Here is a 15064-nt window from a genome sequence, read left to right on the forward strand (position 1 = left end):
AGTCTTATTTTATTCCTTTTTTGTTCTTTTAATGGGATGAGGATGTCACTGACTAGGCAGCATTTATTGTCCATTCTTAATGGCCCAGAGGGCAGTTCAGAGTCAACCACATTGCTGTGGTCTGGAGTCACCTGTAAGCCAGACCAGGTAAGGACATTAGTGAACCTGATTTTCCTGACAATCGACAATGGATTGATGGTCATCATTAGATTCTTAATTCCAGATATTTATTGAATTTAAATTTCACCATCTGCTGTGGCAGGATTCAAGCCTTGGTCCCCAGAATGTTATCCAGGTCGCTGGATTTACAGTCCCGTGGTGATACCACGAGGCCATTGCGTCTCCATCTATTTGTCTCATAGTTACACATGTTGACCATGGCAACTGGATTCCCACTCTCCCACTACAAGTTCCTGTCCATCCCAGAGTAAATATCCTGTACCTTAGTTTGGAGAAGCAACACTGCCTTCTGGATTTTAATTGTGCTGCAGAAATCTATCCCACAAACTGTACTGTCTGCTGCAGCCACTGTATCCCTAAAGATACCTACTTGAATGTGTTCCTGTGCCACAGCCACTTTAGTCATGCACACTGTAGCTGCTGCTTTATTCGTTCAGGCTGCAAGAACCTTCAACCTCTGAAACCATTGCAAGGACTGACACTCCTTCACTTCCACATTCTTAAACCCTTGCCTGCCTTACCAGTCACATACACAGTTCCTGACAACTGTCCAATCTGGAAGACACTTGCAATTTGGTGGCTTAACATCAAATTTTGTTACATTGTGCTCCTTTGAAATGCATCCAGAAGTTTTATTATGCTAAAGATGCTATACAAATACAAGGTGTTATATTATGTAGGTTATTCAATTTCTGATAACTTCCAGTTAAACATATATTCTGGTAACTTTTCCTTTGTTCCTTTGGATATCTTAAATTTGTCCTTCAGTTGCTGACTCAGAATAAAAATTGTTTTCAGCAATGATAGCATTGTTTATCCACAAGTAACAAAAAGGAGTTAGCATAGTAACTGTGTTATTTGACAACTGCCCCATGCAAGAGCTGTATTTTGAAAACTATTGTACTGCGCTGTAGATGAATTTGGCCCAAAAAGAAGGCTTTTCTATTACATAGATCACACAACAATGTAAAACCCCTTAAGTTTTATAGTGATGCTCACTTTTCCCAGAACACACCAAATAGTTAATAAAACAAGGAAGGTAGCATATTGCAGAAGGTGAACTACACTTAAAAACTGAGGAACATTAGACTGAATGTGGGAAGCTCTTCTGTACAAATATCTGAAACTGATGTGATAACGGGAACTGCAGATGCTGGAGAATCCAAGATAATGAAATGTGAGGCTGGATGAGATGCTGCTGGGCCTGCTGTGTTCATCCAGCCTCACATTTCATTATCTCTGAAACTGATGTGTCTATATCAAACTAATTTCGAAATGCTAAAAATTTTAAATGTGTTGAATGTGTATTGTTAAATTTCAACCACTAGATGGCAGAAAGTGACTGAGGAAACATGATTCCCTAATTGCATTACAGATTTTGTTCAGTCTTCAGCAGATGGCCCAACTAGGAAGCTTTGTATTTGCTGTCATTTTCTCGTTCTCTTTTACAATAAATTTATCATTTTCTCTTGTTGTTCTGAGAAAATCGTGCCTCTGCTATTTGCTTAAATCTCCTAGATTTGCACCCCAGGTGCAAACATTTTCTCTTAAGATTTCTTTAAACACCCTTTGTTCTTCGCAAAATACATGTCCAGAGGCGCAGACAAATTTCTACTACATAGGTTGTGATCATTTAAGAACATCTATTAATGTTAACAGACTGCCAAAAGCACCAAGCCTGAGCTAATCTTTCTCAATATTCATATTAGTGCTCTAGTTGCTTTGACTTACAGATTTCATGCTAGAGTGCAAATATTGAAGCTATTAAATAATCTGTCCAAAACTAAGTATATAAGTTGCTATAATAAATGTCACTTGTATTGTGAATTCAGGGAGAGGAGTGGGCTATTTTGCCCCTCAAACCTATTTCCCCTTCAGTTAAATTCAGTTAGCTGATTTATACCGCCATTTCATTTATTCACTGTTGTTCCAAAACACACACAACTTTTATCCAATGGAAATCCATCAGTCTGTCTTGATTGTTTCAACTGACCCAGCATCTGCAACATTTTGGGAGTGTTCCAAATTTCCGATATCATTAGTGGAACATATTAATTTCTCTCATTAGCTTCGTTCTAATTTTACAATTACAATTCCCTAGATCTGTGCTGACCTGTAACCATTTTTGGGTCCTCCAATAGACCACCTTCCTGCCTTCTAAATGCAAGATAATATAAATCAAATTTAAGCTATTTGTTTTTGTAATTGAACCATTTAATCTCAATAGCATTATGGTGAATTTGCCCAACCCCTCTTCTTAATTTACTTTCCTTAGTAGCAAATTTAGTTACCATATAATCAATCCCCCTCATCCAAATCACTGAAATAGATAGTAACTTGTTGAGGACCTAGTACTGGTTTTATGGCTCTCCACAAGTAATAGCTTTCAAACCTGATAAATGCCTGTTAGTGAACCCATCCCTTATCGGTGCTAATATGGCATCTCCATACTATGTGCTGTTACTTGCACAGTAACGTTTGAAACCTGGTCAAATGCATTTTCAAAATCCACAACTATTGGTTTCCTTGTTTCCATCTTGAATGTCACTTCATCAAAAAATTCTTTCAGATTAATGAAACACTATCTTCACAAAGCTATCAAAGATAATGGGAACTGCAGATGCTGGAGAATTCCAAGATAATAAAATGTGAGGCTGGATGAACACAGCAGGCCAAGCAGCATCTCAGGAGCACAAAAGCTGACGTTTCGGGCCTAGACCCTTCATCAGAGAGGGGGATGGGGAGAGGGAACTGGAATAAATAGGGAGAGAGGGGGAGGCGGACCGAAGATGGAGAGTAAAGAAGATAGGTGGGGAGGTAGGGAGGGGATAGGTCAGTCCAGGGAAGATGGACAGGTCAAGGAGGTGGGATGAGGTTAGTAGGTAGATGGGGGTGCGGCTTGGGGTGGGAGGAAGGGATGGGTGAGAGGAAGAACCGGTTAGGGAGGCAGAGACAGGTTGGACTGGTTTTGGGATGCAGTGGGTGGGGGGGAAGAGCTGGGCTGGTTGTGTGGTGCAGTGGGGGGAGGGGACGAACTGGGCTGGTTTAGGGGTGCAGTAGGGGAAGGGGAGATTTTGAAACTGGTGAAGTCCACATTGATACCATTAGGCTGCAGGGTTCCCAGGCGGAATATGAGTTGCTGTTCCTGCAACCTTCGGGTGGCATCATTGTGGCAGTTTCCTGTCTCTGCCTCCCTAACCGGTTCTTCCTCTCACCCATCCCTTCCTCCCACCCCAAGCCGCACCCCCATCTACCTACTAACCTCATCCCACCTCCTTGACCTGTCCGTCTTCCCTGGACTGACCTATCCCCTCCCTACCTCCCCACCTATACTCTCTCCACCTATCTTCTTTACTCTCCATCTTCGGTCCGCCTCCCCCTCTCTCCCTATTTATTCCAGTTCCCTCTCCCCATCCCCCTCTCTGATGAAGGGTCTAGGCCCGAAACGTCAGCTTTTGTGCTCCTGAGATGCTGCTTGGCCTTCACAAAGCTATGTTGGCTCTGCCTGATTGCATCTTCATTTTCTAAATACACTGCTTTAACCTCCTTAATAATGGATTCTCATGCCTTTTTTATCATAGATGTTAAGCTAACTGACTTTTAGTTTATTTCTTGCTACTGTGCTTGCTTGAATGAATGAAAGTGTAACATTTGAAATTCATTTGAGACGTTTCTGAAATCTAAAGAATTTTGGAAGTTATAGCCAATACATCTACTATCTTGCCATTTCTTTTGTTATCCTAGGATGCTGAGACGCCCAGTACCTCTGTTGTAACTTGCTTTTTAGTGCAAACTGAAGGCTGGGAATATTATTATTTTTGTCAGCAGTCCTTAGTTACGGGGATGGACATGTTGCTCTACAGCACCATATCAAGTCAATCTCAAACCTGCGCCATATTTGGAAACAGTGCCTGAACTTGAAGCAACAGCCACATCTCAAAATCCATGGAAAATAGCCCGGTCAAGGCATCTCACCCTGTAGAGTACATCAAGAACACCCCCTGATATCAGTCCATGGGAGTGGACATGGTCACTCATCCTTTCTGGTTTGTCAGGGTCAGGATCCTCACCTAGTAGGAGCTGGAGAGCCAAAATGCACCCCACCATCCATCATGACTCTTTCTCCCCTATTGTTTTCTCCTGGAATGCGAGTAAAGGAGGGATTGATTAAGGTGAAATGGGTGGTACAACTATTACTGCTGGTGCAGGTGGGACAAAGGTGTGAGGTGTCCTGAGCAAGTGAGAAAGATGCCATGCCAAGTTAGTGGAGTGGGGGGGGAATTGAGTGGCTAAGAGTGAATGAAGAAACAGTTGCATGCAGTTATGCAAGTGGTAGAACATGAATCTTGGTGAGATCTGCATGCTGTAGCCAAGATGGAGTGAGCATGCGGTAGTAGAGATGATGGCAGAGCTGAGAGATTATTGACCACCTTTCTGCATTGCTGGCTGTTCTTCTAGGCAATTGAAACTGCAGTGAGCCAGCTGGCAACCTGGGACCATTATAGAGAAAAGACAATTAGCACTATCTCTATCTAAACCCCTCATTATTTTATGAACTTCTATCAGATCGGCTCTCAACCTCCTGTGGGAAAGGTCCCAGCCTACCCAGCCTTTCTTTACAATTCAAACCTTCCACACCCAGCAACATCTTGGTAAATCTCTCCTGACCCCTCTCCACCTTGATAATATACATACCTTTTGTTATGATTGGTGCATACATTGAGATACAGGTCCTTTAGCTCTTTATATTTTATATAGTTTTTACTATTTCTGACTATATCTGCTGATGCATGCTTGTGTTTTTATGCTGTATCCCTTCCTATAAGACTGTGGTTATCATCACCAAAATTGTTTTGCTCGTGTTTCCCTTTGCTTTACCATAATGCCCTTCACATGATTTGTTCTGCCCCCAATTTAAAAGTCCTTTTTACGGCCCTAGTTATGCAATTAACTTGGAACACTGGTCCCAACACTGTTTAACATTGGGATAGTTTCCATCTGTTGCTCCCACTTCCCTCAGCCCTGGTCTCAGTGTCCCAGTAATCAAAAGCCCTTTTCACCAGACCAGTTGTTGAATTACAGATTCATCTCTGTAATTTTCTTTACCCAGTGCCAATTTGCTTATGGCTCAAGAATTTTTTTTAAATTTAGCACCTATTTGCTCAGACACTGTCAGCAGAAGCTATTTCCTAACTCTACCTATGTTGTTGATACCTACATGGATCATGACAACTTGATCCTTGTGCATCCTTCTGCAAGTCCCCCTCCAACCCAGAGCAGGTGTCCTGTACTGTAGGCAGGCAATAAAACCATCTGGATACTTGCTCCTGGCTACAGTGAACCAGACTTATTTCACTGACTATGCTGTCCACTACTGCCACCACAATCCGATTAACACTGCCCTGCTTGAATGATTTCCTGTACCATTCTGCAATGGCCAATTCTCCCATTTATCCTGCAGCCAACATTTTCATACAAACATGCTGCAGGAACCTCCTAGTGTATCAGAAATTGTAAAGGCTGTGACCCTCCACCTCCATCCTGAGTCCCACACCTGACTCTTTCTCACCTGGCTTGACCACTGACCCAGGCAGAAAACCCTATCTGAAGTGGTGTGACCACCAATGAGAATAAAGTGTCCAGGCAGTTTTCCCTTTCTCTGATGCATCGCAGTGTCTACACTTGGCCTCCAACTCATAAACTTTGAGTCAAAGTTCTTGCAGCTGCAGACTCTTACTGAAGATGTCTTTGAACTGGAACTCACCAGCATCTAGAAGGGCCCACGTCCTACAGTCACACACATCATCTGCCTTGCCATCTTCATTGTATCTTAATTAAGTTTTTTTTAATGAATTTTCTAATTAATAAGTCCTGTTCTCCTAATAGGCTTTATCATTGCTAGCAAACTTTACCAAAAGTGCACTCATAAAACCTTACAAGTAGTCTGGATTCTACAAGATGAACGAGCAAAATATTTACCAACTAATCATTTTACCCATTTCCCTGTGTTGTCATTTCTTTTTAATTTTCTCAGAAGATGGCTGGAGGAATGGGAAAGGGTGTTTACAGTGCTGTACTCCTCTTGGCTCTCTGTCCTGTCTTGTGCAGTTTTTCGACTCGTGCTGTTCTGATGGCTGACAAAATTATAAAAAGGAGCACCAACTTCCTTTACCTACCTAACTCTTAATTTTGTGCTCTGGCTTTAGTTGCACTCTGAGAACCCACTGTCTGAAACAGTTTGGAAAATAGACACCTTTGATATTTAAAAATAATTTGAACAGATATTTGTTTTGAAGTGATATTATGGATCAAGAGCTGGAAAGTGAGTCTGGTCTAAGTAACTTCTTGACACCCAAAATATGTCCAATTAGCTGAAGAATGGCCTCAAATGCTGTAAATTCCTTTGATTCTTTGAGTAAAAGTGTGCTTGAAGCTATAAAATACTATTTGTTCTGAATAGCTGCTTAATGCATGGCTTAAATGGGTCACATAGTTATTCAACAAATTGAAAAAAATAACGTTAGTTCTGAATATTGTGTTGCTGCAGAGATGACGGTAAAGATGGCTTAAAATTCTACACAAATCCATCATACTTCTTTGATCTGTGGAAAGAGAAAATGCTCCAAGACACTGAAGATAAGAGGAAGGAACGGAAGCAAAAGGTTATTTTTCATTTAATTTTTACTTTCTAACACAGAACTTGCATTTATTCAAATGTCTTCTCAGAATGTATGCAGGCCAGAAACTGTACAGTCATCTGTGTTTGCAGGACATATGAATATGAGTTCAAATTATTCAATTCAAGACCATCATATTATTTCACCTCTGAATGGTTTAAGAACCTCATTGCTCTTTTCCTCCTATATAATATACATGTATAAGTTTTTGGTTTAAGTGAAATAGCACACCCACGCCAAATTCTTTTACAAACTTGTACTTATAATAGATATGACTAGAACAGAATCTCTACAGTGTGGAAACAGGCCGTTCAGCCCAACAAGTCTACACTGACCCTCAGAGCATCCCACCCAGACCCAACCCCCTCTAACCCACCTAATGTACTCATCCTCAAACGCTATGGGCAATTTATCATGGCCAATCCACCTAGCCTGCACATCTTTGGATTGTGGGAGGAAACCGGAGCACCCAGAAGAAACTCATGCAGACTCGGGGAGAATGTGCAAACTCCACACAGACAGTCGCTCAAGGATAGAATTGAGCCTGAGTTCCTGGCGCTGTGGGGCAGCAGTACTAACCACTGAGCCACCGTGCTGCCCTATGTACCTCATCCTTATACCACTGGATCTCTCTGCAAAGCTAAGGATACTGGAAGTTTGAAATAAAAACTATAAATGCAAGAATACTCACCGGGTCATGTCGCATCTGGGGTGAGAAATGAAGTTTGTGCATTATGTTGAAGACATGTCACCAGAACGAAATCACTTCTCAATCATTTTTGAATACAATACTGTCAGACTTCTTTCCAATATATATGTGACCCAGTTCTACAATTTTCTAAATATCACTCAGTCTGCAAATTTCCTTTGTAGCAGAAACCAATAGATCGTAATCGAGAACCGGACAAAGTGCCTAGAGTGCCTCAGGATAGACGAAAAGTATGGGAGAAACAGGCACCAGGTTTAGAGCTTGCAGTTGATGGAGATTTTCCACAGAAACACAGAGACAATATCAACGGACCACCAGTGTATCCTGAACCAAGGTTGGTTTCAATGCTACTTTGAATAATTGGAATCCATGTGTGAAATTTGCGTATTTTTGTATAAATCAAAATATAGTGAGAAGTAGATATGTCTATGGTATTGTACTGTAGGTTTTGATAGTGATATGATAGGCAAAAATAGAATACAGGTTAAAGTACTGAAACCTGTTAATGTTATGGCAAAGCTACTTCTGAATGAAAATCACTTTTTTTTGTGTGTATGTTGTGATGTACACCATTAGTGTTTCTTTGAATAATGATTTGTTATGTATTGCATTGCCTGTGCCATCAGGCTGTATCCAAAACCTTTTGGAATATTACTATATTTACTATTGAATCCATATTTGAAAAGAAAACAATTTCTGTACTCTGCAAAAAGAAACTGGATAACTGTTTTAAGCAAGCCAACATAAATTGCTTATTAGAGCTCCGCTGGAGTATTGCCCAATTCTGAGTATCTTATTATAGGAAGGATGTGAGTGCATTGGAGAGATCGCAGAAATGATTACAAGTATGGTTCCAGGCATGAGAAATGTCAGTGATGAGGATAGATTGAAGATATTCTCCTTAGGGAGAAAAAGGATGAGGAGATCTGAAAGAGTTTTTCATCATTATCATAGACTGGATAGATAGATCATGTGAAGTTGTCCTTGTTCATCAGAGGATCAAGAACTAGAAGACACGATTTCCAATGATTTACAAAATATGCAAATAAGTGATTATATTTTTTTAAAAAATCTTTTTCGCACATCCTTGCAATTAGGGTATGGAATGCACTGCCTGGAAGTGTGAAAGCAGCAGGTTCAGCTGAGGCATTCTGAAGGGCGTTGGATGTTGTTTGGGTAGAAATACTGTACATGGTATGGCGGGGAATAGCAGGAGTTTGGCAAGAGTTTAATGCTCACTTGAAAAGTTGATGCAGATACTGCGGGTTGAATGACCTCCTTTTGTGCCACAACACCCCTGTGATTCTGCAATAAGCTCAATGAGATGGATTATCCCTGTTTTGTGCTCCATGATTCTGAGGATGTTTCATTATTTCACGCCTATACCAATAGCATGAAATGCAATTTTATTATCAACACTTGTTTGCTTTTTTTTTAGAAAAACATTGATCTGTTATTTGGTCAATCTGTGAATAATGAATTATTAATTGATGGTGCATATATAAGAAAATAATCTTGTAGTAATAATTTGGCTTTTCCTTTGAGGATGGAACCCTGTGTTGATCACCCAGATGACCATCTTGACCACCTTGTACAGTCCACAGTACCTTTCAGACACATTAGTGAACATACCAGTGGAATGAGTGACAAATTGTTCGTTTCGAGACCACATGAGCCACCCCCGCCTCCACCAGTACAAACAGCAGTTGACATGAAGGCTGTACAACCTGCTTTTAGGTAACGAAACTTCACTGAAAACCTGATTTCAGAATTAAACCTGATTGTAACCCATAGTGATACTAAGCTTTCCACTGTTTACACTCAATGGCTTCCCTTCCTGGCACTGAACTATTGGCTGTGATGTGCCCCATGAATCTAGCCTTGACCCCCATTCCTATTTCGTATATACAGTCTGTCATTGGCAACATGATCTGAAAGCATGATGTCCTGTCAATTTTCATATAGCTACTGAATATGAATGAATATATGAATGTATCCTCATTCAATTTTGTTGTTAATTTGTAAGCTAATGCTTTTCAAATCCTACTTCAATCAGTCTGCATACCTATCTCTTGAAATCTTGTTCAACCTGAACCAGTGTGACTTGGATAGGAAGAATGTGTCAGAAGTGAGAGCCATTCAGATCTAAAATTTTAACGCTGTTAGTCTTGTACTTCTGTATTTCATCCTTAATCCAACTTCTAAGAACAGGATTAGCCTTTCTAGTGCTATCTCAACAAGTTTACTATTAACATGCACCACCTTTCATTGACTGGAATGTTTATTGGAAGCATAAGATTATTTCCCAATGAATGGCAGTTTCATGGAAACTTTCATTCATTCTATTTGGATTACTGCAGATAAAACCTTTTATTCTTTCCAAACTTTAGTTGATGTCACAAATCAACTTCATTGCTTATTTTTATTCCTAGGTTTTCTCCTCGGTAGATAGATATTCGTGTATTTGACAAATTGAGTAAATTACCTTTTCCTTTGTATATCTGCTTTATTTGTCATGGATATTTTGTCTTGAAAATATGTTGGGTTTTCTTTCCAGTTCCAACTCTGATGTAATAGATCATCGACTGAGGTCACCAGCAACAAGTAAAGCAACAGTTTTTGTGAGTCCTGCTATTCCACCTCCCCCTCCCCCACTGCCACCACCACCACCACCTCTTCCTGCTACTGTGTCAGGAACCTCAGTCAAAGCTATCATCAACTCAACACCTCCAATTGCTCCTCCACTGCCACAACCAATGGTGTCTGTTCCACCAGCTACACCTCTTCAGATTGCCCCTGGAGTACTTCATCCAGCTGCTCCTCCTGTGGCCCCTCCATTAATAAAACCTTCCCTTCCAGTTTCTGTCACAGCGCCTGGGATTGATATGATGACAACCTTTCCAGCTCAGACAAATGAAGGACAGGGACTTCCTCCACCACCACCACCTCCACCACCACCACCACCTCCCCCATCTGGACCACGATCCTTTTCCCCACTTCTCGGAGGATCTGTCCCACCACCTCCTGGGCCCCCTCCTCCACCATCTTTTGGCACTAGACCTCCTGTTCCCTTGGTCCCACCATCATCTCCTTCCCAAGCACATCCAGGATCTGAAGTCAAGCGGCATCCATCTTCTCTGCCAGTGATCAGTGATGCTCGAAGTGTTTTGCTTGAAGCAATTCGCAAGGGTAAGTCCATACACACTCAGGTGAAATTAACATATTTACAGTATTTTGAAAATGTACCACTGTCAATATATTTGGAAAAGTATATAAATAGCCAAGACTCTTTATATTGACTTTTATATATGTGGTCATCTCGTAATGTTTTTGGCATCTTCAATTTTTTTTGTTTTATCTGCATGCTACCCATGGTTGCTATGTCCTAAACCACATCAGGTTACATGTGAACACAGACAAACGTCAACTCTAATACCCACCAAATCTTCTGGTTCCTCCACTGTCTTATTTAACATTTTGCTTGCCCAATATTTGATTATCAGACCTTCCTCCATTCAATATTGGGAAGACTTGAGGCAGTTGTCTTAGGGCTCTGCCATAAATTGTGTTTCCTGATCCCTCTCTTCATGTCTATCTCTCGCAGCTGTATGATGAAGATTCAGACCATTCACAATTTAAGAATTGAATTTACTGTTAGCATAGTTCCTTGAAAGTGGAGTCGCAGGTAATAGAAGGCATTTGGTGTGCTTGCCTTTATTGGACAGCGCATTGAGTGTAGGAGCTGTAAAAGGCATTGGTTAGGTCACTTTTGGAATACTGTGTGAAATTCTAGTCACCCTGCTAATAGGAAGGATTCAATAAAAGATTTACAAGTGTGTTGACAGATTTGGAAGGTTTGAGCTGTAGGAAGAGGCTGAATAGGCTGCAGCTATTTTCCTTGAAATGTCAAAGGCTGAGGGGTGAACTTATAGAGGTTTATAAAATCATGATGGGCATGGATAGGATAAATAGACAAGGTCTTTTCCCAGGGAATTGAATTCCACAACTTGAAGGCATAGGTTAAAGGTGAGAGAGGAAAGATTTAAAAGGGACCTGAGGGGTAACTTTTTCATGCAGAGTGTGGTGCATGTGTGGAATGAGCTGTCAAAGGAAGTGGTGGAGGCTGGTACAATTACAAAATTTAAAAGGCATCTGGATGGGTATATGAATAAGAAGGGTTTAGATGGATATGGGCCAAATGCTGGCAAAATGTGACTAGATTTATCTAGGATATCAGCATAGAGGAGTTGGACTGAAAGGTCTGTCTCCATGCTGTACATCTCTATGACTCTAAGGTGTTCTGTACTTCTAGTAAGCTTGCCTACTACCAGTTCCATTATTGTGGCTTAGTTTGACCATGCCTCAGCACATCTGCTACAGCCCTTATCCATGCCTTGTTACTTTTAGACTTGATTATTCTAATACTCTCCTAGCTGCTATGCAAAATAAACCTGTGCTCATCCAAAACTCTGCTCCTATCTTAACAATCTCAAAGCCATGTTCACCCATCATATCAGGGTTGTTTACACAAGATCCTTGAATATACTTTCACATTTTTAATGTTAAACCCTGTCCTTTTCAATCTTTGTAGAGCTGTTTTCTGGATCTCTCTTCCATATATTTTAAAATATTAAAGATTTCACTTATGGCTTCTCACTCCTTCTTTCCCTATAACACTAGCTGTCTAGATTCAGAAATTAACTTATTACCTTCCTCTTGTCTTTCTTTGTCCTTTCTGTAACACGAACCCAAGAATGAATGTGCTTTCAAAAGCTGCATCAAACTGTTGTAAAGAATTGGATGAACACAGCAGGCCAAGCAGCGTCTCAGGAGCACAAAAGCTGACGTTTCGGGCCTAGACCCTTCATCAGAGAGGGGGATGGGGAGAGGGAACTGGAATAAGTAGGGAGAGACGGGGAGGCGGACTGAAGATGGAGAGACCTCTCCATCTTTGGTCCACCTCCCCCTCTCTCCCTAATTATTCCAGTTTCCTCTCCCCATCCCCGTCTCTGAAGGGTCTAGACCTGAAACGTCAGCTTTTGTGCTCCTGAGATGCTGCTTGGCCTGCTGTGTTCATCCAGCTCCACACTTTGTTATCTTGGATTCTCCAGCATCTGCAGTTCCCATTATCACTGTTTTAAAGATTTTTTTGGTGTACATATTTTGATAATTGTAAATATTTGTTCAAAAATTTGAAAAACAGGTTATGCAAGCTGTTTCACACTGCTATTGGAGGGTAATGATACAGGCGTCGTTTGCTGCTAGTATGAGACTGCTGACAGTCCAAACTGCTGGCTCCTATACAATTGAGCAACATCATGTACATGTTTCAGTGCTGATGTGATGAGAGTTTTGTAGGCTGTCTGTCCAATGACTGACTCGTTCCAAACAACAGCTACCTGTTTAGAATAAGCAGAGGTCGGAACTCAGCTAGTCCATGTTTGCTAAAGTCTAAGCAGAACATCTACTGTAAAATTTGATTCCATGACTGGGCACCGTTACTGAACAGTCCTGAGTGCACCAGTAGGTCAACTAAAAGTAATTTAAGATGATTAGTTCCTATCTTAATATGGCTCATTTACACAGTTGCTAGAAGATGCATATATTTAGTGGTGTTACCTGTAAATAAGAGGAATATGTTCGAGTCTGGTGCCATTTTTGAATCATTCAAGTATTGGCAGTTTAAAGTTCTCCATTGCTTTCTCCACTAGCATTGTCTCACCTAATCAAAGTCAACATGCCTTTTTCCTGTATGCATCACTGTGATCACTTGAAATTTAGCATTTTTGCATTTGTTTGATAAATAGAAGATGAAAGTATTAGCACCACAAGTCTCTCTTCAGCAATAATAAATATGTATTCACTTTCCTATTTTAAAAATAGGTCAAATTGCAGAATAGTACACAGTGCCAGTTTGCTTTCCAGATTCCAGGTAGCACAGTACACAAGTAAAAGGGTTTATCTTTCAAGATATTATTCACTCTTTTGAGATTTTGACTGTTGCTGGACTGTGCTTCAATTGAAGATCTTTAGTTTGTTATCTTCATTCCTACTTGGTGCACAACCATGTTATAATTGATGTGTTGATTTGTAATTGTACTTTTGCACTGCTTCTCTCAATCAAGATGATCAAAAATGATTGCTCATTAATTCAACTGGCTACTCTGTGCATGTGTCAGGGATGGGTTGGTGGTGTATCCAAGTGTTGGAAATAATGTTACCCTTAAAATGTTGCTGCTTTGCATAACCAGCTTTTTCAGCATACAGTCCCTTTAATTTTATCAGAAAACAATGTTTGAGTAATACCTTTTCGGCTACTGCAAAGTAGTGCACAGAGACTACTTAGCAGGAACAATAGTTGAATGGCAGTTGAGTGTACCACATGCAATGTGAACCAGCATGGCAGTTTGTGTACTTGTTGTTACCCTAATTGATGGCCACAAGGATTTCTATTATTTGTGGGAAACCTGGAAAACAAAATGTTACTACATTTCAAGTTTATGGGTACAATGGTGTTTTTTTTTTCTCTCTTCATTTTATACTTAAATATATATTGTGGTGTGTGAGAAGCCTGGCATGTTGATTGCATCTTGAACGTGGGTTTGCACAAAGATAAACAACAGTCTTAATTCAGATGGAAAATGCTATCATTTTGCATTAACAATATACTATCAAATTGTGTGTCTGAAATGTTAGTTATAAATGCTGTAGAGTAAGTTTACATTCTAGATTAGACAAAATCACTGTTGAAGAGTAAAGCTTTCTTCAGTAGTTTCAAAGTACACAGCTTCCTGATCTCGTGGAAACTTTTGTTTTATAGAAAAATACATTTTTGGCATAATTTAAATATTTGAAAAGTCTTCTGTATCTTATGCTTAGGCATTCAACTTCGCAAGGTGGAAGAACAACGTGAACAGGAGGCAAAACATGAACAAGTTGGAAATGATGTGGCAACCATTCTGTCTCGACGTATTGCAGTGGAGTACAGTGACTCTGAGGATGATTCTGAATTTGATGAGGTGGACTGGCTGGAATAATGCACCTGACTAAGTTGTGCACTGTGGAGTTTGGTATTGACATTCATTGTGGCACTCCACAGGAATGCATTCACATTTCATAGTTTGGAGGATTGGGTGGGTTGGGGGGTGGGGTGTGGTTGGGTAGGGGGATTATGTGGTGGCGGGGGTAATATTGTTTTTGTATTTGTAAGACTACAGCATTAACTGGTACACTTGATAGTTTCCTGGGATGGAGTATCATTTTTGGTTCATTTCACCTTGCATCGTTTTTTAATATTCAATCTAGGTGTTTTCGTGTTGGTCACAGTTCTGTGGAGAGATTTGTTTTGTATGTTTATAGAACAAAAGCAAACCACTAAGTATTAAAAATGGGTCACTGTGCAATTCTACAGATCCCATTTTCAGAATCTTGTGCTTTGTCTGAGTGCACTGGACTTTGAGAGAAAATATTTTTACCCAAAGTTGAAGAGCAACTCTGA

General features: G+C 40.4%; 1 protein-coding gene across 3 annotated transcripts in view; it reads left to right on the top strand.

The window, feature by feature from the left end:
- wasf1 (WASP family member 1) overlaps positions 1–14697 on the top strand; it is a 109328-nt gene extending 94631 nt beyond the window's left edge. For 2 of the 3 annotated variants that reach the window (XM_059645224.1, XM_048530522.2), the window contains exons 5-9: positions 6728–6842; positions 7731–7900; positions 9112–9303; positions 10124–10755; positions 14446–14697. In XM_059645224.1, coding sequence (XP_059501207.1) covers positions 6728–6842; positions 7731–7900; positions 9112–9303; positions 10124–10755; positions 14446–14603 — 1267 coding nt within the window. In that variant the 3' untranslated portion in view covers positions 14604–14697. The remainder of the gene's footprint in view (positions 1–6727; positions 6843–7730; positions 7901–9111; positions 9304–10123; positions 10756–14445) is intronic. The other variant, XM_048530523.2, reaches the window with a different exon arrangement.
- Positions 14698–15064: the final 367 nt, after the last annotated feature.

Source organism: Stegostoma tigrinum, chromosome 4, assembly GCF_030684315.1.
Source record: "Stegostoma tigrinum isolate sSteTig4 chromosome 4, sSteTig4.hap1, whole genome shotgun sequence".
Lineage (NCBI taxonomy): Eukaryota > Metazoa > Chordata > Chondrichthyes > Orectolobiformes > Stegostomatidae > Stegostoma > Stegostoma tigrinum.